The 14,997-nt window shown below is 40.9% G+C and overlaps 1 protein-coding gene across 1 annotated transcript; it reads right to left on the bottom strand.

Moving 5' to 3' along the window:
* Positions 1-854: 854 nt before the first annotated feature.
* On the bottom strand, positions 855-2,223 carry FTMT (ferritin mitochondrial). The gene has a single exon (XM_032425393.1). The coding sequence runs from the start codon at positions 2,221-2,223 to the stop codon at positions 1,495-1,497; it is 729 nt and encodes a 242-aa protein (XP_032281284.1). The 3' UTR covers positions 855-1,494.
* Positions 2,224-14,997: the final 12,774 nt, after the last annotated feature.

Consider the following 14,997-nt stretch of genomic DNA (forward strand, 5'->3'; position numbering starts at 1 on the left):
TGAACTTAGGCAGGCCCATTTCTGGGAGACCTGGGATTCCTCTGATGAGCGACTCTGGCTTTTGGGTCTCCCAGACAGCCTTGTAGAAGGTTGCTCAGAGCCAGGCACCACTTTCCTCTCTTCCTTCCCTCAGGATCAAACTTGCATGGAGTCTGGAGGCTCTCCCTGCTTCTCCTAGCTCCTTGCCCATTTTCTCTCAAGGGTGTTTCTGTTTCTCCTAAGACATTTCTTATACATTTAATCCCATCTTGGCATGTTTCTCAGAGGACCCAAACCAACACAGACATTTCAGTTGTTCTCTGGTTTGTATTCTGTACAACTAAACTTCTGATGGCTCAGGTCTCAGCATAGCATTCTTCTGCTGAGAGCCTTTCAAAGCACTGCCATTGCTCAGTAAATTAAGCCTAAGCCCCTCCTTCTCCCCTCCACACTTAGCTTCAGCCCATTTCCCCAAACACCACCCAGTGTTCTTAGTCCAGCCCAAGGCCTGCTGACCAAATATTCTCCCATTCATCTTCTCATGCCTCTTCCCCCCATCCCCCAAGAAAACATCTGCCCGGCTGATGCCTCCTTCATTCTGGATTTCTTCTTGATTTTTCCACCTTAATGTTTTTTCCCCTCCATTTTATAGGCCACAGAAGAGTGTTTTCTGCAGTGTATTCACTCTTTTTGGAATGTCAAAAGGGAGGCTGTAGAGCCCAGTGGTGAGGTGTATAGTTTGTAATCAGACCTATATTATCATTTCAAACACACACACACACACACACACACACATATTAGCTGAGATTGGATATATTTGGGAAGCACTGAGCTAAACAAAAATAATCCAAGATTTTTTGTTTGTTTTTTGTTTTTAATTACAAGACTTCCCAGAGCCCTTAAATGCTCATAGACATTGTGACTTTCCAGGGCCAGCATTGATACTTTGTGAGCTTTTCTTGAATTTATTTGCTCACAAAATCCTTTAAAAACAATCATCGCCAGACATTACTTTTTCTTGGAACATACTGGGAAAGGGTAAAAGTTGTCACAGAATTTTGCATGTATGGTTTTTACAGTACTGTATATATTTTTCAACTTGTTAGAGTTATTTGCATATTTATCTTACACATCTTCCCACTTCAGCCTTTAGCATAAGGTCTTGAAAATAATGGGCACTTGTTCAGTTGAAAATCACAGAATTTTAATGAAGGTTCATGGTCTGGAATATTTGGTAACTGGAGACAATTTGCATCTAATCTCAGTAGCTTTTTTGCAGTCTTTTTTATACCGTAGTATCCTGGGCTACCTTTCAGTCTGAAAAGATTATCTTGATGTTGGACAAAAAGCCCTTGTTAATATGGGGCTAAGTACATTTTCTCTACAAGTCACTTTATTGGGACAGCATAACAGGGTATAAAGATAGAGGTTCATTTTAAGGGATAGAAAGCAGGAGTGTGCGGACTCTGGGTCTTGGCTCAGCTTGGGCAGTGAGGAAGGCAGCCTGTGGCTTACTTAGTTCTGATTGTTTTCATCTCCAAGGGTGTGCTTGTCAAAGAGGTACTCTGCCAGGCCAGAATCCGGGGCCCCCATCTTAACCAAGTTTTGCACGTGGTCACCTAGTTCTTTGATAGACTTCACCTGCTCATTCAGATAGTGAGTTTCCAGGAAGTCGCACAAATGGGGGTCACCTTTGTCTGAGGCCAGAGTGTGCAATTCGAGCAACGACTGGTTCACCTTCTTTTCCAAGAGCAGCGCACACTCCATGGCATTCAGCCCGCTTTCCCAGTCGTCCTGGTCAGGTTTCTTGATGTCCTGCAGGCGGATCCGGCCTCCCCGCTGGTTCTGCAGCCTCATCAGCTTTTCCGCGTGCTGGGTCTCCTCCCGGGACTGGCGAAGGAAATACCTGGCGAAGTTGTTCAGGGCCACGTCATCTCGGGAGAAGTAATAGGCCATGGACAAGTACACGTAGGACGCATAGAGCTCCAGGTTGATCTGGCGGTTGATGGCAGCCTCGGAGTCGGGGTGGAAGTTCTGGCGCACCCGGGAGTGGGCGGAGGCGGGCCCAGCTGGGTCCCAGGAGGAGGCGGCTGCGGCCAGCAGGCGCAGGGGGGCAGTGGGCCCGGGGCGCGAGGGGCGCCTGGAGACCCAGAGCGGCAGGAGCGCGAAGCCCCGACGCGCGCTGCGCAGGGACACCAGCGAGAGGCTGATATTCTTGGAGAGGAACAAGAAGCAGGGCAGCATGGCTCCCCTTCTTTAGAAGTGGGGAAACTGAGGCCAGGGCGGCATTGGTGTGACCGGACGCCAGGGGCTTCAGGTCTGAATCGGAATGCGGCCTTAGGCGACGGCGGCGACTGCGTCACACACACCCCTTCGCTTCCAGAATCGCCCGAGTTCCACGCGGAGGGCGGCCGGGCGCGCGCCCTGTCTCGGCTGGGCACAGACAGATGACAGTGACAGCTTCATTTAACTAAACATTGCCCCCTCTCTGCCCTTGGGCCTGTGTAACTTACTGTTTCATCTAAGTTCAAAATGCTGTCAAAAAAGTAGGCACTGCGACTACCAAAAGAAAGGATGAACCGAGCGGTACTCCCCCCTCCCTCTTTGACCTCTTTCCATCCAAAGCCCAAGGCCTTGGGGAGGCAGGGCAGCGAAATAGGGTAAAGCAAAAGTCACAACGATTTATCTGAGAGTGAAGGTCCGCAGCCAAAGCCGGTGTTTATAAATTGATTTTCTGATTATTTTAACAAACCTAGGTATGGAAAGAATTGCCAGTATAGTAGGCAAATTTTCAAGAGTCTGTAATAAGACAGTGCTTTCTTTTAAAAAGATGCTTTATTTTTAAATATAAAATTCATCTTTCTTGCAAAAAAAAGGTACTGTAGAAAAGTAGGAAGAATATGTAAACTAGCTTTATTTTCCTGTCTTTTGTTCATGCAGATACATACACTTGTGGTGAGCAAAGCATAACTGTGAAGTTGAATCACTATGTTGTAGTGTGAAACTAATGTAACATTGTGTGTCAACTAAAATAAAAATTTTTTTTAAGGGCGAATGCCCAGATTTTACTAACAGAAACTTACAACATTAAAGTTCCAATGCTTTTTCTTAGCCTTAAGAAGACAATATTCTTAGGCGGCGTCAACAATATCCCGTTGCATTCTAAGGCAGCAAACTGGTTCTGCTTTCTCATTGATCTTTTTGATAACGGGATTATAAGTTTGGGGTGTGATTATCTTTGGTGAGAAAGTGTTGAGATTCTAGTTTTTCTGGTACGTCTTCCAGGTGCCTTATTAAGTCTTGTCTTTTAAGTCTCGCTGTTTCCTTCATGGCACACACAAAAATTTTTTCCCGCAGTTCTGGAGATCCTCACGCAATTTGAAGATTCTTTAATATTTTCATCCAAACTGCCAAATTTCCCTCTTTAATTGATGTTTTATTTCAGCATTGATTTCCAATGGTATTGGCAGTTTTTCCAGCACTTCTCCCAACACAGACATTGCTGTGACTTTGGAGTCATCATCTTTCAAACACAAGGCTGAGCCCCCAGGGTGGGATGCTCCCTGTCCCTGTTGCACTGACAGCAGCGCCAGGCTTGGCCTTCTCTTAGGTGGAGGAAGAATCCTGGGTTCTCCACGACATTTCATTTGGCTTTCTCCCGAGAGCCGACTCCTCTGCTTTATCAGTCATCATTTCAGGGCTGGTCTTGGGCAGCGCCAAGAGTAGATGTGCCAAGAAATTTTTCTTAAATAAAAAAAATAAATAAAAAGGACAGTCTAAAAAAATAAATTTAAAATGGTATTTAGTTTTAAAAGAATATTGTAATTGTTGTAGTGTATTGGAAAAATGAGGATTAACTCACAGAAGAAAATTCAGAAAATTTCTAATCTTTCTCTATCCAGAGAAAACCATTGTTAAAATGTTGATAGTAATTCTCACAGATAAAAAAAAAAAAAAAAGACGTTAAAAAAATAACAGAAACACAAAAGTAAATTTATACCTTTGTAACAGCTTTAGAGAGGTATAATTGACATAAAATAAACTGCAGATACTTAAAGTGTACAACCGGATAGGGTTTGACATAGGTATGCATCTGCGACACCAGCAACCAAATCAAGAAAATGAGTGTATTCGTCACCTCAGAAAGTTCCCTCCTGTTCCTTTATATTTTGTAATCACTCCCTTCTACTTCTCTCTGCCCCACCTCATCCTAGGCATCCACTGATCTGCTTTTTCTCACATAGATTAGCTTGCATTTTCTAGAATTTCATATAAATGGAATTGGTTTGTATTCATTTTTGCCTGCCTTTTTTTTGCTCAGCACAATGGTTCTGTGATCCATGCAATAATGTGTATTAATAGTTTTTATTGTCAAATAGTTATTCCACTGTGTAGGTATACCACAATCCTTTTATCCTTTCACCATCTCATGAACATTTTACTTGTTTACAGTTTTTGGCTGTTGAAATAAAACTGGTAGGAACGTTCCTGTACAAGTCTTTGTGTGGCTGTATGTGCTCATTTCTCTTGGGTGAATACTTTGTATGGAATGGCTGGATCATATGGTTAAGTGCATGTTTAGCTTTTTAAGAAATTTCAAATTGTTTTTCCAAGTGGCTGTACCATTTTGCATTTTCATCAGCACTCTGTGAGAGTTCAAGTTCCTTCACATCCTCGCAACCCTTGGTATTGTCATTTATTTAATTTTAATTTAAAACTTAAAATTTAGACATTCTAGTAGATGTATACTAGTATTTCATTGTATTTTTCATTTGTATTCTCATTATAATTAATGATGCTGAGTACACCTTCTCAGACTTCTTTGCCAGCCATTTATCTTTGGAAAGTGTATATTCAAATCTTTTGTCCATTTTACATATTGGGCCATTTCTTTTCTTAGAGTTGTTTGATTTCTTATGGTTAATAGCTGGGCCTTTGATATTAATGCTGCTTATATTCAGGTCTTCTTTCTTATTACCTTCTCTGTATTACTTTCCTAGATTTCCTTGGACAAGTCAGATTACCCTTCTAGGTCAGTTTTCTCAGGTGTAAATTCAAGATGCTACTTACTTCCATTGGGTCATTGAAAGGATTCAATAAAATAATTAGGCAGTGGACTTGTCACAGAACTTGGCACAGAATAAGCACTGAAAATATTCTTTAATAGTTCTTATTGGATAGTTTCTATTTAGTTATTCAAAATCATTCATTTTATATTATTCAGTAGGCAATAATTATTATTGCATATGGAAAATCCTATATAGCTTGTAAAGTATGCTTACATTCATTATATTATTGTTACCATATAGAGATAGTGAGGTAGAAATTATTATGGGCATATTGAGACTTGTGGTTTGGTAGTAAGCTCCCTTGTCTCAAATGAGCTTCTTTTTTTTTTTTTTTTAAGATTTTATTTATTTATTTGAGAGAGAGAATGAGAGAGAGAGAGAGCATGAGATGGGGGAGGGTCAGAGGGAGAAGCAGACTCCCTGCTGAGCAGGGAGCCCGATGTGGGACTCGATCCCCGGACTCCAGGATCATGACCTGAGCTGAAGGCAGTTGCGTAACCAACTGAGCCACCCAGGCGCCCTCAAATGAGCTTCTTAAAGTGTACCATAAATTGAGGTGGATGCCTAAGATCTAGTTGCACTTAGACTCTGGTAGCAGAATGTGATCGATATTTGCCAAGAAATTTCTCACTAATTTTTGCTTTTCTTTATCCATCTTTGCTTTTATTTTCTCCAAACTCTTGCGACTCCTTAAAATATAGTTCCCTAAAGAGAGGATCTGAAAATGATTCTTTAGAGTGGTATTAAATGCCAACTGCTGCGACTAGTGTTTTAGTAGAAAGGATGCTTTTCATATAAATGCTTTATCCCCAAGGTAATAAAAAGCATAGATATAAAACAAATGCAAGACATGAAATATAATGCAAAACAACGTCATAAAACACAATACACACTTAAATACTCCATGTTTATTTGTCAAAAATGTTTCTTGTTCCCTTACAAAGTTTATCATGTATTTTGCTAGACTTTAAAAATGCAAGCTTTTTATTTTAGGGACATTTTGATTTCTAGTATTTGTAGTAAATTTAATGTTCTTCTACCAAAAGTACAAACATAGACCATGGCCCACCATTCTTCACAAGCCATTTCTTCCTCAGTTTTAATGGCTTCTTCTCTTCTTTGGACACCCCTCTCAGCCTTCGAGATTCTCTGGTGTTCCCTCTACTTCCTCCTCCTCCTGTCCTCCCTTCTTTTACTTCCTCACAAAATCCATCTCATCTTTTTTTTTTTTTTTTTAAAGATTTTATTTATTTATTTGAGAGAGAGAGAATGAGAGAGAGCGAGCACATGAGAGGGGGGAGGGTCAGAGGGAGAAGCAGACTCCCTGCCGAGCAGGGAGCCCGATGTGGGACTCGATCCAGGGACTCCAGGATCATGACCTGAGCCGAAGGCAGTCGCTTAACCAACTGAGCCACCCAGGCGCCCTCCATCTCATCTTTTTAGGTCCCATCAGATATGTTACTTTCTCTGTAAGGTCCTCGATAACTTCATTTGGAATCAATCACTACTTTGCTGTTGTTGTTGTTAAAGACTTTGTTTATACTGAGAGTATATCAGTCTATCCATTTAAATTTCTTGTATTTCTTATATATGGGCATGTACATGTGCATGCTTGTATGTGTGCTGGTGTGTGTGTGTCCTTCAGGGCACAGTTTATCATCCTACTCATTATTTTTATTGAAGTATAGGTGACACACAATGTTACATTAGTTTCAGTTGTACAACATGGTGATTCCACATGCCTATGTGTTATGCTCTGCTCACTGTAAGGGTAGCAGCTGTCTGCCACCATGCAATGCTATTACGATACCATTGACTATACTCCCTGTGATGGACCTTTCATCCCTGTGACTTATTCATTCCATAATTGGGAGCCTGACCCTCCCACTCCCCTGCACCCATTTTGTCCCTCCTCCCACCTCCCTCCCCTCTGTCAACCCATCCTACTTATTTTTAAATCCTTAGTCCTGGTGCAATGCTTCCATCCCCCAAATGCATGGGGATAGGAATTTTTATTTCACATAGCGTATCAGCTTAGCCTAGTGCACATTTGTAAAGTGTATTAGGAGGTGGCTTCACTTTAAGTTATTTGAAAAGCTCTGTACTTTGCTGATTTCAGTCTCTAAAGGAATAACGTTATCCTCTATTTTCTTCTTTATAGATGTATTGAGGGAAATATTTGTTTTCTATGTGAAAATGCTTTGCCAATTGGAAATTTAAGAACTAAATGAAAATGGATTGTAATTCACTGAATCATGTTTTGATATATGTAATATATAGATCATGTTTTTAGATTATTTTCTTTAAAGCATTTGATTTTAAATACTAGAAATTTTTTAGACTTTACCTACCTTGGAAAATATGTAAACAACACTCTCCACTTTTACAGTAATAGAAGGGAGGAATCATAAATACTGGGGAAAAGGAGAGCTGACAAGTAACTCTACCCCTTTATACTTGTATTTGTAATTAAGACATTTTTTTCTCCTTTTCATCTCTTTCTATTCTCTCTTTTACATTCAAACATGGTTAGTCATGGTTACATTCAAACACGGTTAAGCAATTCTTCATCTTCATTACTGATCCTGGCCCTTTCAAACTTGCTTGCTGTTAGAAGCCTGAAATGTGACAAAGCCAGGATGGAGAGAAGTCCATTGATCACTGGAATATAGATTGTGGATAATAGATTATGCAGTTGCTACTAATGGAGTATCTGAGGGTTTTTTTTTTTTTCCTGAGAGATTTATATAGGGAACAGTAGAGGATTTTGTTTTGGGAAAAGGAGATGTATTGCTATTCTGTGTGTTATCACTAGGAAATCTCTCAAAATTCTAAAGGGAGTGGTTGAACTCCGCTGGGGAGCACTTTTCTTGCCTTCAATCTCAGATCCATTCAAAACTAGGAAACCTCCCAGGTCACTTGATAAATGAGTCAGAACTGAACTCTCAAGTGCAGTGCCTGCTGCCTCTAAAACTCGAAAAGGTCTAGCAAACTCTGTTTTATTCATTTTGTTCATTTTTTTTTCATCTGTGGTCAGAGGTGCAAGGTATAGTAACTCCTACTCTATCTTCAGGTGTCTGGCATGCCGCAAACCACTAGACTCCTAAAATCATACTGACATTTTCGCCACTGGATTTCTTTTTTTTTTTTTTTTAGGAAGTTAAAAGTTTTTCATTTTTTTAAATGACCTTTGTTTTTTTTTTTAATTTTTTTATTGTTATGTTAATCCCCATACATTACATCATTAGTTTTAGATATAGTGTTCCATGATTCATTGTTTGTGCATAACACCCAGTGCTCCATGCAGAACGTGCCCTCCTCAATACCCATCACCAGGCTAACCCATCCTCCCAACCCCCTCCCCTCTAGAACCCTGTTTGTTTTTCAGAGTCCATCGTCTCTCATGGTTCTTCTCCCCCTCCGATTTCCCCCCCTTCATTCTTCCCCTCCTGCTACATTCTTCTTCTTCTTTTTTTCTTTCTTAACATATATTGCATTATTTGTTTCAGAGGTACAGATCTGAGATTCAACAGTCTTGCACAATTCACAGTGCTTACCAGAACACATACCCTCCCCAGTGTCCATCACCCAGTCACCCCATCCCTCCCACCCCACCCCCCACTCCCGTAACCCTCAGTTTGTTTCCTGAGATTAAGAATTCCTCATATCAGTGAGGTCATATGATACATGTCTTTCTGTTTGACTTATTTCGCTCAGCATAATACCCTCCAGTTCCATCCACGTCGTTGCAAATGGCAAGATCTTATTCCTTTTAATGGCTGCATAATATTCCATTGTATATATATACCACATCTTCTTTATCCATTCATCTGTTGATGGACATCTTGGCTCTTTCCACAGTTTGGCTATTGTCGCCACTGGATTTCTAAGTATAGTCCTTCTATTCCTTTTTTGTCCAGAGGAGAATAGATGAATGAGAGAACAAAATGCTAACAGGGTAACATCCCCAGGAAATATACACTAAACAAATCAGAAGAGACTTTCCAGAAATTGGTCGCTTTTCTGTTCAGAGAGTTGTTGCTATTCTTTTCTTCGATCTCCTGTTGAGTTCGTAGGTGTTCAGAATGGTTTGATCCCTATCCAGCTGAATTCCTGGGACCAGACGAAATCCAGGTCTCCTACTCCTCCGCCATCTTGCTCCGCCCTCCAGCCAGTCCTTCTGTTCCTTAACAGAGCCGGCATTTCGCTAGTTGGGCCACTTGAGATTTGAACCTAATTGTTGTGACAGTGGTGTACTGGGCTGAATAGGATCCCACTAAAATTCTTGTCCACACAGAATCTGTGAATAAGCCATATTTGGAAACAGGGTCTTTGCAGATGTAACCGAGTTAAAATGAGATCATACTGGATTAAGGTGTGTGCTATTTCAATGACTGGTGTCCTCATAAGAAGAGTAAAATTTAGGTACAGACCACAAGGGGGAAGTCTGTGTGAAGTCAGAGACAGCTCAGGCTGCTCTCAGAATCTAGGACAGGGATTTGCAAACTTTTTCTGTAGCGAGCCAGATCAATATTTTAGGCTTTGTGGGTGCTAAGGTCTCTGCGACATCCATTCAACTCTGCTATTATAGTGTATTGCAAGCAGTCATAGATTATATGTAATGAGTAAGCATGGATGTGTTTTAATAAAACTTTTTTACAAAGATAGTAGTGGATCAGACTTGGCCCAAATTATAGAGTTTGCTGACTCTGGCTCTTTATATGCTGCCATGGAGTATTTTTTTAAAAATTTTTTATTGTTATGTTAATTACCATACATTACATCATTAGTTTTTGATGTAGTGTTCCATGATTCATTGTTTGTGCATAACACCCAGTGCTCCATGCAGAACATGCCCTCTTTAATACCCATCACCAGGCTAACCCATCCCCCCACCCCCCTCCCCTCTAGAACCCTCAGTTTGTTTTTCAGAGTCCATCATCTCTCATGGTTTGTCTCCCCCTCCGATTTCTCCCCCTTCATTCTTCCCCTCCTGCTATCTTGTTCTTCTTTTTTTTTTTTTTTAACATATAATGTATTATTTGTTTCAGAGGTACAGGTCTGTGATTCAACAGTCTTGCACAATTCACAGCGCTTACCAGAGCACATACCCTCCCCAGTGTCTATCACCCAGCCACCCCATCCCTCCCAGCCCCCACCACTCCCGCAACCCTCAGTTTGTTTCCTGAGATTAAGAATTCCTCATATCAGTGAGGTCATATGATACCTGTCTTTCTCTGATTGACTTATTTCGCTCAGCATAACACCCTCCAGTTTGCCATGGAGTATTTCTGATACTTATTCCATTACTCTGATAATTAACTCAACTGAGCCTGTCAGTTTCTCTTTTTAACACATCAGCAGTGCTCAGCCAAACCCAGTCAATTCCACATTTCCACCCCAGCCCTCAATCCAGAGAGATACTGTGCAAGCCAGGACATCTCCTTCCCTCTCTGTCCCAATCGCAGAGGTGGAAATCCTAGGAATTGCAGTACACCCTCGGAGCTGGTACTGTGGAAGGCGGGTGTGGGCTGCTTGCTACTATTTGTTCAGCAAGTGATCCAGTTCCTGAATCTCATCTTAGATTTGCTTCTTAGGAACATTTCCAATAAAAACTTTTTTAGGTTGGATTCCTAAGCAAACTTTGAGAAAAGGTCTCATTTGCAAGTGATTTATCAAGGGAATGTTGCTAGGGGAAACCAATAAGGAAGGAGAAGAAGCCTGAAAGGGGGAAACAATAGAAGGGTGTGATTCAGCAGAATTGGATACAGAAAAGGCTGGCTTCATGGGCCAGAGCCATCCTGTAGCATCCCACGCTGAGAGGAGCCCTGGGCTGGGTTAATGCTCTGCTGCTGCTATCTTGAAGGTTGTAATAATCTTACTTCTGAACCTGTCTTTTGTAAGTGCAGTCTGAGGTGGGGGGCAATGGAGCACGCACATGAGCAGACATGTGCAATTTGTGTATTTGTCATTCCTTGCTTCCCTGTTGGCATATAGCGTTCGCAATGCTCCCTGAGCGTAGAATTTTGATGGAGCGGTAATGAGTGGCGAGTCAGCATGACTGAAAGCAAGGACAGGGTAAGTGTGTTGAATCTGTGATGGAGGAAGCTGGGGTGCACACAGGCCTGGGAGCTGTCCTTTCCCTCTGAAACAGAATTTGCTCAGAATGCAGAAAGAAGTCAGAGGCATTCCAAGGAACATGAAGGACTAAGGAAACGTCCCAGATCTTCTCTTACTAGTGTTATACTTCCCTGTGTAAGGTAGTCATTTATGCTAAAAATGATGACAGAGAAGGAAACGGGGAGATAAAGCAACCCATAGTTCATTTTCCTTTCAGGCCTTCCTTATTCAGTAAGCCAAGGGTGGTGTGTTGGTAGAATGTGTACCCATCAAGAAATGAAATAAAAACAATTCAGTTCCTTTTGTGTCGCATTTCCACTGTTCTGGTAACAATGAAATACATGTGCATGTACAAGCTACAAAATATGGATGGTGTAAAAATATGGATGGTGTAATTTCAGTGATTCTTTATATAAGTTAATCGCTCATATATTTATATTTAAATCTACCATTGCACAAGCTAAACATGAACAGTGAAATTCAGGCTTATAATTTAAAATGTTGTTTATATTTTTCTTCAAATGGCCTTAAATAGAAGATAAAAGCACAATGACAAGTCAAGAGAGACAACAGAAGAAAGTAAAATATTTCTATTTTAGTACCTTTAATAGCATTTTTCCCTGCATTTTGATCAAGATGGATGAACATTTTCACTTTGCCATGGGCCCTGAAGGTGGGATAAATTGAGTTGATCCCACAGGGGACTTCTGGAGCATAGGCAGGCCTCAGACATTGAGCAGGGGCAAGGAGCTGGGCTTCCATAGTCCTGTACCAGCCAGCCACAGCCTCTAAGGGCTGCTCTAGGGAGATGTACACACTCAGGCTCCCTTGCTTTAACCCTTTGAGTAGTCCCACATACCTGTGAAATATATTCTCCCTTGCTTCCTGTGGCTATTCCTTCGCTACTTCTGGACCCTTTAGTCTCTTGGAAGCCCCAATCTGCTTCCGTCTTTATGAACTTTCCTTTAGACCCTGGAATGTATGATTTGTTCCTTTCCCACAGGCTTCTGCATGCCGTGTCCACTCCCTGGAGCGCTGTTCCACTAGAACTACCCAAAGGGGTGTGTGGGCAGAGGGTTATCAAGCCCTTTCCCCTTCCGCATGAGACTGTGACCCCTGGTCAACTGTCTACTTCTGTCCAAATGTGCAGTATGCATCTAGGCAGTCTTACTGGTGGAGAAATTATCCCTCATGGGCGAATTAACATTAATCTTCTTTGATGTGGTGACTCTTGTCTCTGAGCACACCTTTATCGGGGGTTTTGGAAACTGGAGCTGTTATGAGAGGTATTGGTTCTTGTGGATGTGAAGCTTTTTAGCTAGGATGTCTCTCATACTCATTCTATGAGGATCTTGAGAGGATGCTTTATACTATGGTCCCAGAAAACTGTGGCTTCTATCCTAAGTCTTTCTGAGTAGCATGGTACCAGGCTTGTAGTATCAATGTTTAATCGAACCCAAGAAGGCCCTTTGGTGTTTGCTACAGAGAATAAACAAATTAACATGGATTTATCTTTTGACAGCCCCCCGGTGCGCCTGCTTTTCCACAGTCCTAGGTGTGTCTACCATCCCCTCTCCTTTTGTATCTTTGCCAGCTCACTCACTTCCCCTGTTCTTTTGATCACATCTTAGATGTTTCTCAGAGGCCTTCAGGGAGTCCCACACTCCCCTACTTACCCTGTTGTGAGATGGAATTATAATTATTTATTTACTTTTTTACCCCACTAAACTGAAAAATTCTTACTGTCAGGGGAATGTCCATCTTTTTCACTCTTGTGTATCTAGCATTCAGATGGCACCCGATCCAATGCACTCAACACTGTTCATAAAGCAGATTAGGGACTAAAATTCCCTCGAGTCCCTAAACTTTCCTGGTTCTGAATAACACTTAAGCAACAAAGTTGAGGGGAGTTGTAGTTGGTTTAGTGGTTTAGTTGTAGTGCACTTAATGGCTTATTTTTCTCTATCTCTGCTGCTAGTGGAACCAGTAAACATATAATAATTTTGAGCTTTATATTCTTAAAGGTTGAACGAACAGTCATCTTCAATTCAATTTTATGTGATCTGATTCAATTCTAAATATATGTTTTGAGCACTGGAAGCTGCCGTCATTCTATGAAAGGGTAAAAGACACCTGGTTCTAGGGCCTCTGTGGATTCAAAATCAAGTGGGAGAGCCACATTCAATCATAGGAGGTTGAATCCAATCACAAACCAAGTGCAGGAGGATGAGTGTCTATCTCGTACAGAGGTTAGATTTGATGATAGTCTTAAAATAAGTTGGGGGATGAGGGGGCACCTGGGCGGCTCAGTTGGCTAAACATCCAACCCTTGATTTTGGCTCAGGTCATGGTCTCAGGGTTGTGAGATGGAGCCCTGCTTTGGGCTCTGCCCTGAGTGTGGAGCCTACTTGAGATTCTTTCTCTCTCTCAGGAAGAAAAAAGAAAGAAAAAAAAAAAAGGGAAAGAAGTTGGGGGATGAGGATTCTATGTAGAAAAAACATCATGAGATGTTCCCAAAGGTGAGAGGGTGGAGTTGCATTTGTAGCAGAGAGATTGTAGGCAAAACTTCTTTGGCATGAGATTGCAATGTGGACAGTACGTATAATGCACCTTAGGAGAGAATTGATTTGAATAAGGTCAAGGTTTTGAGTTATCTTTCTAGCTTTAAAGGATTTAATGATTGCATATATCCTTTCTTGCTGTAATATGTTGTAGCTTGAAATCTTATGAAATAATAAAATGCATAAAATATACATGTGCTGGCCTTTATATGTGCTAGGAGTAGCTATTTTAAGTGTTAGAACCTTGGGATGCTGTTTCCACCAAGGATGTGGTTTGGCATTGTTATTCAAGTTACATAACACAGGGTTCTTTCAGTTCATGGGTTGGACCTAGATAAACCGACAGTGATTGGAGATCTCTTCTGCTTGTTATATTTTATATTTTAGCCCTTTTGATATTAGTTCAGGAGTAAATATATTTGAGATTATTCTTGTCTTTGTTAAAGAGGCTAAGACACTTCATAATTTATGTCAAAATTTTTTGATAATAATTATTTAATTCTGCTATTTTAAATAATTTTATAATTTAAAACAGGATATAGCATTTAACATTTAAACATAAGCTCTAAATCTTCTCCAGTAATCATAATGAAGAAATATAGAAGTCACTGAGTACTTGTATTTGCTAAGCACTATAAAAGTATTCTAAGAGTATCTGTCACTGAATTTTCACAAAAACTCTGTGCAGTAGGAATCAGTATACCCTTTTTGAATGTTGCAAATTAGAGGATATGTGAACATTTACCTCCAGTTTTATACAATTTGAATGGATCTAGGAAAAATGTTTCTAATAATTCCATTTTCAATCAAAGTGGGAGGAATATCTTAGAAGTTAGAAAATATGGCACTGCTATCTTTTTTTTAACGATTTTATTTATTTATTTTACAGAGAGTGCATACAAGTGGGGGGAGGATCAGAGAGGGAGGAGCAGATAAGGAAGGTGAAGGAAAGGGAGAGAACCCAAGCTGAATCTGCACGTTGAGCGTGGAGCCCCATGCAGGGCTCAATCCCACAAAGCTGAGATCAAAACCTGAGGTGAAACTAAGAGACGGTTGCTCAAATGACTAAGCCACTTAGGTGCCCCTGGCACTGCTATCTTTCTTGGCAGGGATTATAGTAGAGGATTTAGAACCAGAAAGGACCATGGAGTCTCATTTTTCTTATTTCACAAATGAAGAAGCTGTATGTAGAGAGTATTGGCCCAGTTATGAGTTTTGATAGCAACAGGCCTGCCTTCGGACAGTGGTCTTTTCAAGAATACTACACT

The sequence above is a fragment of the Phoca vitulina genome, unplaced genomic scaffold (assembly GCF_004348235.1).
Source record: "Phoca vitulina isolate PV1807 unplaced genomic scaffold, GSC_HSeal_1.0 scaffold32, whole genome shotgun sequence".
Lineage (NCBI taxonomy): Eukaryota > Metazoa > Chordata > Mammalia > Carnivora > Phocidae > Phoca > Phoca vitulina.